Here is a 15,816-nt window from a genome sequence, read left to right on the forward strand (position 1 = left end):
ACTTTCAGTCTTTGGACTGTCTTTGCATTTAAAGGGCAATTCTTATAACCAGCATTTAGTTGGTCTTGCCTTTTTTTCCAGTCTAACAATCCCTGTATTTTAGTTGGAATGTTAAATTCACTTAATGACATTTAATATAATCATTGACATGGCTGGATTAAATCTATCATCTTGGCATAAAATTTCTATTTGCCCTATCTTCGTACCTTTGTTCTTCCTTTTATCTCCTCTTCTATTTTTTAGATTCCATTTATTTCCTCTATTGAATTTTTAGTTACACCTATCTGTGTTATTTTTAGTGGTTGCTCTCAATATTACGAGATGCATCTTTAACTTATCACAGTCTATCTTAAAGCAATAGTTTATTATTTTAAAACAATGTAAGAACCTTATAGCAGTAAGGTAAAATAATGACATTTCCAGATCAATAAAAGAGTAGACTAGCACAGATGCTATGCAAGAAATGCTAAAGCTATAATTTCAAATTTATAACTTCAGCATTATAAAGCTATAATGCTAAATGCTATAATTCGATTTACTCCCTTCCGCAGTTTGTGCTTTTGTTGTCATATGTCTTGTTGCTACATTTGTTATAAATCCCACAATATATTGCTTTAAGTGGTCAGTAATGTGTGTGTGTGTGTGTGTGTGTGTGTGTGTGTGGTCACTAATTTTTAGAAGAGATTCACACTTACAAATTTAGCCTTTCTTTGTGCTCATTCTTCTGTAGATCTGAGCTTCTGCCTGGTACCATATCCCTTCAGACTCTAGACCTCCCTTTAGCATTTCTTGCGCAGCATCTGTGCTAGTCTACTCTTTTATTGATCTGGATATGTCATTATTTTATCTTCCTGTTGAAAGATAGCTTTTGCTGCATATAGAATTTTAGGTTGACTTTTCTTCCTTTGGCTTGTTAAAGGTATTTTTCCATTGTCTTCTGAAGTCCAATGCTTCCGATAAAAAGCCACCATCATTCTTATTGCTGCCCCTGTGCGTTAAGATTTCCCCTTGCCGACGGGTTTTCAGCATTTAATTACAATGTGTCTAAGTGTTGTTCTGTTGGTATTTATCCTGCTCCAGGTCTGATGAGCTTCCTGGATCTTTGTGTTAGATCTGTGTTTTTAACAAATTGTGAAATTATCCAACAATATTTCTTGAAATGTCTCTTGGGCGCTATTTTCCCGCCCCTCCCTCCGGGAACCCTCTTGCACGTGTCTGACCTGACGCTCCCGTGCGCTGCTAACGCTTTGCTCACCTTCTCCCCTCCTCTCTCTCCTCTGTGTTTCCACCTGCTTCGTTTCTTCAGGCATGTCTTCAAATCATGTGTCCTATCTCCTGCTGCGTCCAGTCTGCGTTAGTCCCATCCAGTAAGTTGTTTTTTTTAACTGCAGATACAGTATTTTTAGTTCTAAGATTTCCATTTTGTTCTCATTTTACAGTTTCCAAATCATTCCTGAAATGCTTCATCCACGTCATCCATATTTACTTGTAGATTATTTAATATGTTTATCATAGTTTTTAGAAAGTCGGCCTTATAATTCCAAACCTGGGTAGTCTGTGAGTCTCTTTCTATTGACAATTTTTTCTCCTTTTTATGGATGGATAATCTGGTGCCTTTGCACATTTTGTAATTTTTAAATTTTATGCCTGAGCTTTTGCCTAAAGCTGATAATTTTTAGAAAGAGGAAAGCTTTACTCTGTTAGACAGCTAGGATGAAGGGTTTATCAGTTTAAAGCACTTAGAAACAGAGCAAGTTGGGGCTGGGTTGTGGCTTTAAACTCTCCAGGAGTCCAGTGAGGTATCTCTCCACTTTTCAGCTCAGCCCCGACTCTCTTGGCCACCAAGAATAGCTTATAAAATTTACATTGCTTGAGGCTTGGTTCAACTTTCATAAATTTCAGTTTACCAACCGCTTCAAGTGCTCCAGTGGTTGGGTTCACAACTCTCCATCCAGGGAGGCCTGGTACCAACTGCTGCTGGACTTCTGAACTGGGACATGTTAAAACTATGAGACGAAAATTTTAAGACCGTGAGACCATGAGACCATGAGACCATGAGAGTTGGAAATCACACTTTGAAACTGTGTGATTTTAAGATTTTGATATACTTTGCTTTCTGGTCCCACCCCTCGGTCTCCACTTATTCTGTCAGAGAATTTCTAGGGTTAGTGGAGAGGATCATCGTTACATTCGAGGCTCCTCCAGACTCCAACCTGGTGCTCCAGCCCTGAGGTCTCTGAAGCCCCGTTCCTCCTGGTCTGAGCAGAGACGGTCCTTCTCTGGCAGCTCGTCGGCCGTCCTCCCCGAAGCCTCAGTGACTCGCCCCAGGGATGAACGCGTCTTCTGCTCTTTGCTCACTTAGGAAGGCACTGCCACTCCACGGTTAAGTTCTTTTAGCTCTTTGTGTATCCACAGGTCTTGGACGGCTTTAAAGGAAGGTGTAATTGTTTGGTTCACATCAGAATTTCTTGTTGTTTTGGCAAGAGTAAAGGTCTTTCATACACTTCTACATCCTAGATGGAAATAGGACTCACCTGTTCTTCAGCTCTGTTTTGCCAGTTTCCTTTGTGGTTCTCTGCTAGGAGTACCTTTACAAATTTCCAAATAGAAGGGTGTCTTTTAAAAACTTGATTTCTAGCTTTATTGCTTTGTGGTCCTAAGAAATCAATTCTCTGGTATTTGTTAGCATGTTATTGCTAATGGTCAATTCTGGTCAAATGTGGTAAATGCATATGAATGCCTAAGAATGTATGTTCTTTAATATTCTCTAATTGTATACATTCTTGAGATAAATGTATATCTTCTAATGGTAAAACTTGGCTAGAATTTTATCAAATTTGGTTAAGTTTGGAGAAGGTTCCATCTGTGCTTGGGAACTATATGTATTCTAAAATTGCTGGGCTCAGCACTCCGCGCATGCCCGTTAGCAGAGAGAGATATCGTGTTCAGATGTTTATCTTAAGTAATATGTGGCTGCTTTTCCTCTTTGCTTTGGAGGGAGGCGAAATCTCCCACTTGTAATTCCCTCAGTTTATGCTTCAAGCATTTCAGGCTATGTTGTTAGGAGTTTACGGATTGTTACACCTTCCTGGTTGTTAGCAGTGTTATTATCGAATGGTCCTCTTCAGCCCTATCAATGCATCTGCCTTTTACTGTATTTAGTTTGTTATGAACATCGCTACATCCATTATCCTTGGTTAGAATTCTGCTGGCCTACCATTTTCAACCTGTTATTATATATGTTGTACTTTTATTTCCATGTTTTTATCTTGTTTATTCCCTTCTCCTTTTCTGATTTCCGTTTGATTTCATTTTTTTAAGTTCTAATCCCTTGCCCCTGCTTTCCCCCCTTGCAGAAACATTCTGTTTTATATCTTTCTGATTACTTTTCTTCTTTTTTTTTTTTTTGCGGTACGCGGGCCTCTCACTGCTGTGGCCTCTCCCGTTGCAGAGCACAGGCTCCGGACGCGCAGGCCCAGCGGCCATGGCTCACGGGCCCAGCCGCTGCGCGGCATGTGGGATCCTCCCGGACCAGGGCACGAACCTGCGTCCCCTGCATCGGCAGGCGGACTCTCAACCACTGCGCCACCAGGGAAGCCCTCTGATTACTTTTCTTTAAACTTCTCCAAGCATTTTTTGGACACAAACCGTGATGAAACAAAGTTACAAATAAGTCAGCCAGTGATTTTAAGCCTGTCTGGTTTCTACAGAGGGATGGGAAAATAGTGGTCATCGAACTCTCAGGTTAACGTAGAAACTTATCTTAAAATTAATATGATTAATAATGATCTCCAAGCCACATGCTTCGATGACACTTGGTAAATGAATAAAAAGTGCATTGAATTTACATTAACTGAAGTATTTTTATATTCACAGTTGTCAAGATAAGTTCATTTTCTCCGATGTCATACAGATGATCAAATTTTAATTTCTTAATTAAAAAATAAAAGCAATATAAATATGAAAATAGTAAGGCTGTCCCTAAATTTCATTTCATGCTTTTTAAATACTTATAAATATGCATCATATTAAAGAGTAACATTATTCATATGGCTTTTTCAGAAGATAAGCAGTTTGGAAGTGGGAAGGGTGATGACTTGTTAAATGGAAGGAAAAAGAATATTAGAAGAAAGAAGACAAAACATTAGCTCAGCAGAGCTTTGCAAGACACGCCTTTGAAAGGGGGCAAGTGTTTTCAGATCCAACCTAAGGCAGCTTGGTTGTGTGTGCTGCTTTTTCTCCTGACAGGCAAACTTCTCTGCTTCTTCCCTATCAGTAAACACCCTTTACATGTGCAAAAGGTACATAATCATGAAGGAAATACCCTCTAGGGAAATACCCTCTACTGCGAACCAAGAATTAAATCGAGGATATCCATGGTCATTTCTCTACCACACTCAGTTAAAAGGCATTCAAAGAGGTTAAGAAATCAAAGTGGCCCAGTGGTAGTTTTTCAAAAAGCCCTAATTCAATATGAATGGAGCAGTAGAAGGTGCTGATTAATAAAGGTCTTACTTTTTAAGATCTAGCCATGATCTCTGCAGCAGTTCACTGCAACACACCTGCAACGTGGCTGTCATTAGTTTTAACACTGCCTCAGAAACAACCTACAATAAAAATATCCTCCAAATAACTAAACACATAAGAGATTCACTCAGCAGGGTCTGTCTGTGTTACTGGAACTGCTCCCGTACGTCCTGAGATGACTACTCAGGAGGGGGACTCAGTCCCTTCGTACATAGACTGCACAGCGAGAGTCCCCTGGGGCACCAGAGAGAAGCCTGCGGACAGTGGGCTCCATGCTCACCGGCAGGTTGAGAAGCCCTGTTTCTGGGACACAGGCCTTATTTCACCAATTATTTGGAACCAGGGAAAGGTGGAGCCAGAAGCCAAAGGGAGTAAGCTGAGCCAGTGCCCAAAGGACCAATGGAACAGAGGAAAATGGGACGGTTTCCCCAGTCGTGTGTTTAAATGCTACAAAAAAAATGGCTGAGACTACAATTTATTTTTATTTTTTAATAATATCCTGCTTTCTTTCAGAAAGAAAACAACAAATGCTCGCTTGAAGGATGTCCGCTTAGCCCCTGGATTAGTCTGAAACGCACAGAAGCATATCCTCCTCCTTTGCTTCCTTCACCAGTATATTCCCCTGGATCTAAAATCCCTACGGCTCAGATTAGGTATTTTCCAGCTACCAGATTAAAACCCTGCCTGTCTCTTCTCCCTAGTCAAAAGTGAGCGGGCGGGCCTCACACGGGCTCCATCCCCGAGGAGGTACTCACACGGGCTCCATCCCCGAGGAGGTACTCACACGGGCTCCATCCCTGAGGAGGTACTCACACGGGCTCCATCCCCGAGGAGGTACTCACACGGGCCTCCCGCTGCAGGTGCTGCAGGGCCCTCTTGGCTGGGATGAGGAAGTCCAGGAGGCAGCGCAGCCCGTCCCCACCGTAGAGCTTCTCGGCCACGCTGAGCAGCTGCCAGAGCACTGTGGCTGCCGTGGCCTCAAAAGGTGGGTAGAGGGCAGAGAGCGTGTTCTGTATGTAGGTGTCGAGGGATTCCAGGTCCTGAGGTGGAAGAGAGGTTTGTGAAATTTAATACATCTATTAAGACAGGTGCACTGGACACCTTCACAGGCTAGCACTGAGGTGTCCACTGTGAAGGCACCTGTTGTATGTCCGGGGATGTGAGTTATCTTTGTGAAACACAGGAGGTATGGGCGAATCCCCAGCACAGAGAAGAGTTCCTGTCGGGGAGGATCGGTTGGTCCTCACGTTGTCACAGAGCAGAAGCATCTGAGGAAGTGCCCATGTCTGTAACGGGTACACCTGACACCTGTGCCCACGAGGGGAACCCTATCTAATGCCTGTGAGCGACGGCCGTCATTGTTATCACGGGAGGCACCACCAAGTTTGGTCTGACATAAGTTCCATCCCATCAAATTCTGAAACATGCACCTTAAATGATGCTTTTTAGGATCTTCCGTGGAGCGTGGGGAATTTCTCAGGGGCTTCCCCCTTCCCCAGCACTCCTGGCTCTGCATAGGGAATGGGGGGCCCTTGTGGGGAGGACAGAGCTGGCCCATATGCCATTTTATACTCAGAAAAGAAGTTCATCCTAGGAAATACATTTTACTTGTACTGATGATTTTTTAAAATTTAAATAGAAACCATTAGGGCATCCTGCATCATAATCCCAGAATTGTGCTCATTCAGTCATTCCAAAAACAGCTATCATTGGTATCTGATTTCCCCTTTAAATTTTGGTGCAACACGCTTTTATATGAAGACAGAGAGCTTTTAGTTTAAAAAATACTTAATTCTATTTTTAGATGTAACATTTCCTGAGGAATGCCATTAGGTTTATTTGTTTGGAGAGGAAATGCAAGGCCATAAATAACAGTTAAAAGCCAAAGAGGTTAAAATTGCATAATTGATTTTTAAAGAAACAGTGATTACTGTCTGAGACTCCTCTGAATGGCTAATCATACTTTCCCAAGGAAACTGAAAATAAAAGCAGTGCATCCTCTAAGTCTGCAGTAAATGAGGACTCGAAGAGAAGCCATCTGTGCTGCCCGAGAGCCGAGAGCCGGGAGCCGGGAGCCAGCAGCCGGGAGCCGAGGGCCGGGAGGCGGGAGGCGGGAGGCGGGAGGCGGGAGGCGGGAGGCGGGAGGCGGGAGGTGGGAGCCGGAGCCGGAGCCGGAGCCGGAGCCGGAGCCGGAGCCGGCAGCAGGGAGCCGGGAGCCGGGAGCCAGCAGCCGGGAGGCGGGAGGCGGGAGGCGGGAGGCGGGAGGCGGGAGCCGTGTGCTGCAGGGTCGGTTCAGAGGCTGGAAGCCCTCCACCTCTCCGTCAGCCTGGTGAGGCCCCCAGGCCCGCACAGGCCTTCCTGCCACGTCCTGTCCCCCGCCAGACAGGGCCACTCCCTTGTCAGTAGGAATTCTCTAAATACTGATTCTTCCCCAAAGTGCCACGTGCTCTGGCTTCCAAGAACTCAAATCACACCTGAGCCACAGACAAACGTCAGTCCAGGGACTGAACGGAGCTGGTCTGGAGTGGGGGCAGGCCTCAGCCTCCCCGGAAGTTACTAGAGATACAAACCGGCTGGAAGGAGGTGGGGTGCGGCCCGGCCCGGAGCACAGTCTCTAAGGGCCTACTTTGAATTGAAATGCAAACTTCAGGCCCTCCCTGGGAGAGACACTGCTCAGATGCCCTAACCCAGGCCCATTCCTCCCCCGGACCCACGGGGCAGGTCCTGACTCCTCGGTCACCCGTGGTCAGCAGGATATCGGCCCCCACCTCACCAGCTCACCTTCTGCAAACTGACCAGTGTCGGGGGGAAGGGAACGCTCCTTGAGATCCCACAGCCTTGGTCACCCACGGGGCAGCAATGGCCTCCCCGGCCGCTTCTCTGCCCTTCGGTTCCCGTGGTGATGGGGTCTGGGCCCGCACTCAGCCTGGGGGACACCCCTCCACCAGCCCCCATGCCCTGTGCGGTCCCCCCACTCGGAGCCTGGTCCTGGCAAGAGCTGCCCAAGGGGAGCTGCCTGCCGCCCGAGAGGCCACTTCCCAGGTTAGGTCAGTCGAGGAAGCCTCGGGAAAGCCAAGGGAGCTGCTCCTCCAGACTCTCCTGCTCTCGCGTGCCCGAGGGCACTGCCTGCACAGCCCTGTCCGACTGTCGCCGCTCTCTGGGAACTGCCGTGGGAGCCCCCTGCCACCCTGGTGACGGGGCTCACTCCTGTCCTTGGGAAGAGAGTTCTGATGCACCAGCCAGGTTACCTGACCGGAGGTGGACATCCAGGGCCTGCACCCCAGAACAGACACGAACCACCCTGCAGCCTGAAGGGTGCCCCAGGCTGGCGTGCTCGGTATAGGCAAATGTTCCTACTTGCACACAAATTATAGCAGGCGGCAGCAGACATACAGGAGCCTGAGAGCAGAGAGGCAGGAACTATTACATTATAGCAAAACCACATTACCTTGAATACATTCAATTCTGCTTAAGAAAACAGCAAAGTATACAGTATGTTTCAGAAAGATTTCCATAAGAAATTCTTAAAAAGAGAACATTGTTTTAGTATCATAAAGGATGAAGTTCCATCATCTGGTACATTTGTCTGTTTAGCAACGTCTTCCCTGATGTTCGCTGGGCTGCGCGTGTGTGTGTGTCTGTGTGTGAGCGTGTGGGGTGTCTGTGTGTGTGTCTGTGCATGCGGGCGTCTATGTGTGTGCCTTTGTGGGGTGTCTCTCTGTGTGTGTACACCTAGATAAGTAGGGAGCCAAGTGGGCAAATCCTTAAAATAGTCCCCAGGCCTCTGGGTGCAGAGGCAGAGGAGGGAGAGTGGACACAGGGAGGGAGGATGTCCGTTGAGCATTTCTGTTTCCACCTGGCCCTGCTCTCCATACGGTACAACTCACCCATTCACCAAAACCTGGCAAACCAGCAAATCATCCCAAGTAGACAGGAAAGGGCTGACTTCTAAAACGACTCAGGATTCCCGTCTGAAGCAAATGCACATACGGACATGGCTGGCTTCAGAGCGTAGGACTATGCCTAGTTACTTGATCATAAGTCTAACCGTGCCTTAGACTGTGACAAGTGTGAACACACATTAGTGGGATGGCTGAGACAGCACTGGGGTGAAGACATTTGATTACCATTCCGCTGCACTGAGAATCCTGTGTTATCTGGCCGACAGCAGAACTGCTTTTGCCTTTTAACAGCAGAAAATTTACATCTGGAGAAACATTGTAAAGCTTCACTCTTGACGAAGGATTTTCCCCGCTAAGTTTAGTAAAATTGGGGTGACATGAGAGTGACTTCGTGGCAGTAAGCTCCTCCTGCCCTGCGCCTGCAGGAGAGGACGCAGTCTCGGCGCACAGGCCCGCCCCGTGACCCTCTAAGCTCGCGTGTGCTGCAGGAGAGGAGACAGAGCCTGGGGCCTAGTGGCGGCCGGTCGCAGGGACTCGGGAAAGATGCCCGCTGGAAACAACCTGCTTCTCCCTCCCGGGGGCAAGCAACAGGCAAATGTCACAGCAAACGGAGTTTCTTCTCACTTGGAGGCTTGTGCTGACTGAAGGATGCCAGCTGCACGGGCGAGGGACCAGCAGGGTGCCCGTCCAGGGCCCGGCTGGCTGCAGAGATGCAGCCGAGGCTGGCCCGCTGTGCGGTGCTCACGTTTTAATTCAAGTGCAGCGTCCCTGAGGATGAGTGAGGGTGTGAACCCAGGATGGAGCCGCAGGCCGTCTGCAGCCGTGGCAAGCCAGCGCACCGTCAGGAGAGGGTCCGCAGGGGCCACCCCAGGGAAGGCACCCAAGATGACAGAGTGCTGGATAGAGAGGGTCCCCAGCAGGTGGCGCACAGACCAGGTTCCGAGACCCTCGCCCACTATCCTGAACACACATGCGCTGGCCTCTGACCCAGTGCAGCCCCTCACGTCGCGATGGGGACAGAGAGTGCAAGGAAGTCAGAGGCATCGGCACAGCCACCTTGGGGACGCCTGCCCTGCGGCCACCCTGACGACCAAGGAGCCCAGATGCCCAATCTTGTGGGTGACCCCTTGACGTCTGGGTCATCACGCCCAGGGACAGTAGGGCGCGTCTAGGACACAGGACGCGGTCTTAGATGGGGTAAGGGGAAGACCGGGCAGCCAGTCCTGTCCACCCCCCTCAGCCAGGCTGGGGGGCTTCTCCAGGACACAGTCATGTCACCTCGCTCTGAAAATCCAGTGTGCTGATGTCAGGGTGCAGAGAGCAAACAGAAAGTGGCCTGGGGCACCGTCCCAGAGGCACCATCCCTGGATGGCTGGGTGGGGGGAGGGCAGTGGTCACAAAGGGCCCCCTTCTCGTCTGGGCGTCGGCCCCTCCTGCATCCCCATGACCAGCCCCCAGCCATACCCCAGATGGCGCACAGCCTAGGATGGGACCATCGGAGCTGGGGTGCCTGTCAGCCAGGCACTTCCACCCCAGAAATTCACCACTGTGGCCTTTGCCTTGGCCAGATTTTATAAATAAAACTCAGGCTGTAAGGGCGGCAGCAGGTACCCATCATGGGACACTGGAACCCTTCCGGCAGTCCGTCCGAGCAGGGGCCCCGGGGGTGGGAGGGGTGCCCACAGTGGGCCTCCCTGTGGCCCACTTTCCATCAATGGCCACTTTCTCAGCCCCATCGGCATGAATGAGGAGGCTGGCATGCAACCCACACTCCCCCGGAGGGCTGCTCTGGGCAGCCGACCTGGTTACAGCCACTCAGCTACTCTTAACAGAGGCCTCCTTCCTGCAAGGGCCCAGTGACGGCCCCCGGTGTCCTGTCCAGGGCCCCGATGGCCATCTCTGATTTCCTGTGTGCAGAGACCCAGAAACCACCTTTGAGTCAAAGGAAACCTGTCTAGGAAGCCTGGTCCCCTTGGCTGGGCTGGTGTGCTAGCCTGTCTATACCAGATCTGGCTGCATCCAGCCTGTCCACACCCGGCCCTGCGCTCCACTGGCCAGCTGCTGCGTGTTAGGGCTTCCTGGCCCTCCCGGCTGTGGAGGCTGAAGATGCTTCTAAGCCCAAACCTGTACAGGGAGGGAAGCGTGGGGAAGGGAAAGCACCTGGCCTCTTGAGGTCCGCGCTCTAGGCTCCCGGAAGAGTTCGGAGGTCACCGAAAGCATCGTGCGCCCCAAATCCCGCTGGCCTAGCTTTAGAGGCCCCGGGCCTTGGTGAGCAGCCGCCTCCGGCGCACGTCCAGCTCTCCTGACCCGCGTTCTAACGGAATTGGCACAGGAAGCCTCCGGGAGACTGTGGATGCCAGCAGCTGGGGAGGGGGCTCCAGGGAGCCCTCGACTGCTGAGACCCTTTCTCTCTGAATTCCACAGCCCATCCAACAGCCACCTCTTAAACCTCGGTTATAACTGCGCCCAGAGTGGTGACTGTGCAGGAGGGGCATGGCTTCACTCCTCTCACTGCAGTGCCTGTCCTCCTTGAAGCCCAGGGACACTGGCCCACCTGGGACCCAGGTCTGATGCTACAGTCCCACCCAGAATTCTCAGGACCTGGGGGTAGCCTGGCTGAGCACTGGGCCTCGTGGTGACGTCTCATGCTGGTGACGGACACCACTGTGATCTGGCCAGAGGCCCCCTTCCCATACCAGGCTATGTCCTCAGGATGCCCACGGCTGGCCCAGCTCCTTCCCTCTGTCCACACCAACACAGCCAGCAAGCCCCTGCCCAGGGAAACTCTGCCCTTCACTAACTCACAGTCTGCAGGGGAGGGGATCCCCAAAACCTGACCCCAGGGAACGAGGCCAGATCCGGGGGCAGGACATGCAGACGGGGGCACAGGGCAAGCAGACAGGCAAGCCCGGGGTCCAGGCTGGCCTTGCCACGGAAGCAGGGGGCAGCTGTGGGCAAGAAGTATTCCAGGGATCCCTTCTCTCTTCCTGCGATAGCCAGGTGCTATCCAGGAACCCACAGCAGGAGGCCAGGATGCGGCGAGGGCCCGAGTGCCTGGGACGGGAGATGGGCAGCTGAGAGGGGCCAGGGCCCAAGTGCCTGGGACGGGAGATGGGCAGCTGAGAGGGGCCAGGGCCCGAGTGCCTGGGACGGGAGGTGGGCAGCTGTGAGGGGCCAGGGCCCGAGTGCCTGGGACGGGAGATGGGCAGCTGAGAGGGGCCAGGGCCCGAGTGCCTGGGACGGGAGATGGGCAGCTGAGAGGGGCCAGGGCCCGAGTGCCTGGGACGGGAGATGGGCAGCTGAGAGGGGCCAGGGCCCGAGTGCCTGGGACGGGAGATGGGCAGCTGAGAGGGGGGGGTTCAGCAGCGTCCAGTGGGCCAAGGAGGGTGTCTGCGTGGGCTAGGTTCCCAGGAGGAAGTGTCCCGTGGACGCCAGGGGCTGTCCTCGTGGGCACACGCCCTCCTCCAGCAGTGAGAGAGGCTGAGGCTGGAGCTGACTTTACAGCTGCCGAGATTGATAATGAGCCCGTTGTGTTTAATTCCTACAGCCTGAGAGAGGCAGGTCTGCGTCAGCACGTCCCAGGGGGCAGGCCCCAGAAAGCCGCATATTCCAGCCTGCTGCCTACAATCCGCACTGAGCAAATCTCAGAGCACGCCAAGCGGACAGGACTGCGCCCCGTACCTCGGCCTTCCCACATGCACACACACACGCACACATGCATACACGCCCACGTGCACACATGCATACACGCCCACACGCCCACGTACACACATGCATACACACACACATGCATGCACCCATGAGAACTGTGCCCTGCACCTTTATCTCCTTCTCACGCACAATGCACACACGTGCACACCCACCCTCGCCCCACTCCTGCCATGCACCTCCCTGCACTCTGTGTCTCACTTCTGCAGCCTTGTTTTCCATCAAGATCTGCTCTGGATCCAGCAGCGCGTGTAGCTGGCAGAGAAGAGGCATGAGAAAACACTCTCTAATTTGAAACTTTTAAAAATGCAGTGCTAAATATTCATTACATTAAACATTAAATACTGCTTACAGATTTTTCTATCAAACTAACAACAAAGGTATTAACATAAATAAACATGCTAGTATTAAAAAAAAAAACAACTCTTTGTATTTAGGCCTAAAGTGTTTTTAAAATCCCAAAAGGAAAATTTCAGTCTAAGGACCAGGACCTTCATCTGAAGAAATGAGGGGGCTGGACGTGGACCTGCCCCAGTGTCTCCACAGAGCAGCCTGTGTTTCCTCAGGTCACTGAAAATAATTAAGGAAGGAACCACCTTATGCTATTCCTAGCTCTTTCATATTCAAACAAGGGTCCTTAAATTTCATGGCAGTCAGCAGAGCCTCTAAGAGAGCCTGTTCTCTGAGCTGCGGTTGGCTCTCCAGCCCTCCCTGTCTTTTCTGATACTAATGACTTGCCGGTTTAGGGTCTTGAGTGAGCGTAAACCAGGGTTCCTACACCTGCGATTTCCTTCCTGAACTGGACCTTCCACAGCTGTCTGTTAGAGCGCCCCAACGTTGCTAAGGTTACCGGCTGCAGAGGAAGCAGCGGGCCTAACAGAGATGGGGGTCTCTAGTTAAACCCCTTGCAGGTGTCAAGACAGATGCAAAAGGCGGTTGTTTCCAGCGAAATTCTGGCTCCTCTGAGCAGATGTCCAGGAGTTGGGTTCTAAGGGTTCAATGAACTATGAAGCCAGAGCAGGGTTTCATAACAAGGGGCAGGAATACCGCTAGGCCCGCGGGAAGCAGCCTCGGCAGCTCCTGCCACCTGGTCGACTCTCAGGTGCCGATGGGTCCCAGAGTCAGAGATGCACATGGGAACCAGCTCCAGTGAGGCCCTTCATGTGACGATCCCGAGGTGGGGGGCGAGGCGTCCATCCACGGGGGACTGGAGGTTTAGGACGGCCTTGCTGCAGCTGCCTCTAAGCGGAGGGCCTGGGGGAAGGGAGGTTTACAAGATCAACATTGGTGTGACCTGCCTGTCCTTGGCTGGGGAAGCAGGAGCTGGACCGCTCCATCCAGCCACCACCTTTGGGCCTTTCCTGGGCCGCGGCGGCAGCACCTGCCACCTGTGGGGTGAAACTCCTCTCCCGGCCAGTGTCCCGGCCAGTGCTTCTTGGGCCCTGACCCTTGGGCCATTGTAGCTCACCTCACACCCTCCACAAATGCTTCTCGGCCCCCCTAATCCAGGCGAGCTCAGATTGCTCACTTAGCACTGAACTGTCTTCTCGTCCCGTGTCTCCAAACCAGGGTCTGCTTTCAGCCAGTGCACCGTGTGGCCCACCCTGCCTGTTGATGGAGTGGAGTTACAGCCACAGCATCTTTAGAAGAGAAAGGCAGAGGAATGTTGGACCAAACGTTTATGACACAGAAGCTCGGACTCTAAGAGAGCTTAACTTACATGGAAAGATCCCTCTGGGGGGCAGTCAGTCTCCAGGATGCTGGACAGAGCAAATGTGTTCCACTAAGGTGCCGAGCTGGCAGAAAACAGGGCAAACCCTCCGTGGGGCTGTTGTTCAGGGACCCCTGCTTCCCCAGGGAGGACGGTGCGCCCTGCCCACCCACATCAGGTGTGGCCGCGTGGATGCCAGTTCTGGCAGAAGCTCTGCAAGCAGGCTCGTGCTCCACCTTGAACCTTCCACGAGCCGCGCAGCACCAGAGGGGGGCCGTTCCATGATTTACCTGATCACAGATAGAGTCGATGTGATGATTCCTGGGACTCAGGGTCACCGGTGACCACAGCGTCCGGGGGACACCTCCCACGAGGGCGGGCAGGGCACACATCTCCACCGAGGGGCCCCCTGGACAGGTGTTCTGCAGTGCACCTGCAGGGACAGAGCTGTCTCCACAGTCCTGAGCTGGAGCTTCCTGGGTGACCGAGCCCCGAGAGGCGGGGCCGGGAGCAGAGCCTCATGAGGCATCGAGAAGCTCCCAAAGTCGGGGGCTGTGAAGGTCTTGGGAGGGTCTTTCACACAGCATCCGTCAGACAATGATGGACGCACATGGGAAGCCCGATCACATGTTCACTTGGGCTTTACCCAGGACAGAAGCAGCTGTGAACACAAAGTCCCAGACCAAACCTGCCCTGGGCTCAGGAACCCATTGCACCAGCAGTGACCAGGGAGCGACCCCCTGCTTACTGTTCACCTGCTGATCCCACGGTGGTCAGTCCAACAGACATGGTCCTGCCCTCAGCACAGAGGGGAAACGGACCTACCGGGGAAGCAAAGGAAGGAAGGGCCAGAGGGGGCTGGTGTGGAGGGGCCAAGGAAGAGGGGTCTGGCCAGGTGGTGGAGGGCATCCCCTGGCTGAGGCGAGGGCGTGTAAATGTCAGCCCTGGTCTATATCAGCTGTGGCACAGCACAGAGTCCCCGAGATTTCTGCACTTCTGGCTTCTCCATTTGTAAAATGGAAAGGTTACGATGAATCTACTCCACCAATTATTCCACAAGGTAACAACGTATTTCATCTTGAAAGGACTTCAGAGCTTTTCATTTTTTAGTACAAAATGCAAACTGACAATGAAATGTTGGCTTTTAAGGCATTTTGGCTGAATTTAGCTCTTAGTTCATTTAGTTCTTTGAAGGTGTTCGATAAAAAGTGTGCAGAACTGCCATTAACCACCATCAGTCCAGATTGGTGTCCTCGTGATGAAATATGATTTCAGCTGGAAGTAAGAGTTTTGTTCATTCTAAACCAGAAAAGGTCACGTCAACTTAGAAAAATCTCCCGTATTCTTCATTACAGCAAACCAAACTTTTCTACCCCGGGTCCTCCGTGGAGACCCAGTCCCAGCAGAGTGTGCGCGAGCTTCGGGGCCTGCAGACGAGTTTGGGCTGCTCGGCCAATGGACACCGTTTGCCTCTGCAGCCATATTTACAGTTCTTTCGGAGAAAAATTGATAGGAGCCATTCTTTCCTGCTTAATTTATCTGGAAAACCCTTTGTCAGGAAAGAAAAGTGCTCTTGAAATTTGTCAGCTCAATCAGACGTGTGGCTTCTCACGTACAAAGATAAAAACTCATTTTCATCCCTCCAAGGTTTTGTTGTCCTTTTTGTTCACATCACTGTTAAACTGAGCCAAAACAAAACGCCTTCAAAAGCAGGTTCCCTTTTGCCTGAGTCCAGCTGCTTTGCGGGCGTCTGTCTGCCTGGCATCCTGTCTTCAGCCAGCACACCTGGCCTCCCTACGCCTTTCGCATGTTTCCAACAGAGAAAAAACTAATTCCAGACGACACTCAATGGACGACTGAAATTAATTTTTCTAAATTGTAGATCTGACAGCCGATTTCACCTAAATCACCAATTACATGGTTTTTTTTTTCTTTGCTTGCTTTTCTTTTTACACTTTTGGATTACAT

General features: G+C 51.3%; 1 protein-coding gene across 1 annotated transcript in view; it reads right to left on the reverse strand.

The window, feature by feature from the left end:
• PLEKHG4B (pleckstrin homology and RhoGEF domain containing G4B) overlaps positions 1–15,816 on the reverse strand; it is a gene marked incomplete at both ends in the record, with an annotated part of 61,674 nt that overhangs the window by 33,120 nt on the left and 12,738 nt on the right. The window contains 1 exon segment of the mRNA XM_082835072.1: positions 5,370–5,567. Coding sequence (XP_082691198.1) covers positions 5,370–5,567 — 198 coding nt within the window.

The sequence above is a fragment of the Leucopleurus acutus genome (genome assembly GCF_964270905.1).
Source record: "Leucopleurus acutus genome assembly, chromosome: 3".
NCBI classification, from domain to species: domain Eukaryota; kingdom Metazoa; phylum Chordata; class Mammalia; order Artiodactyla; family Delphinidae; genus Leucopleurus; species Leucopleurus acutus.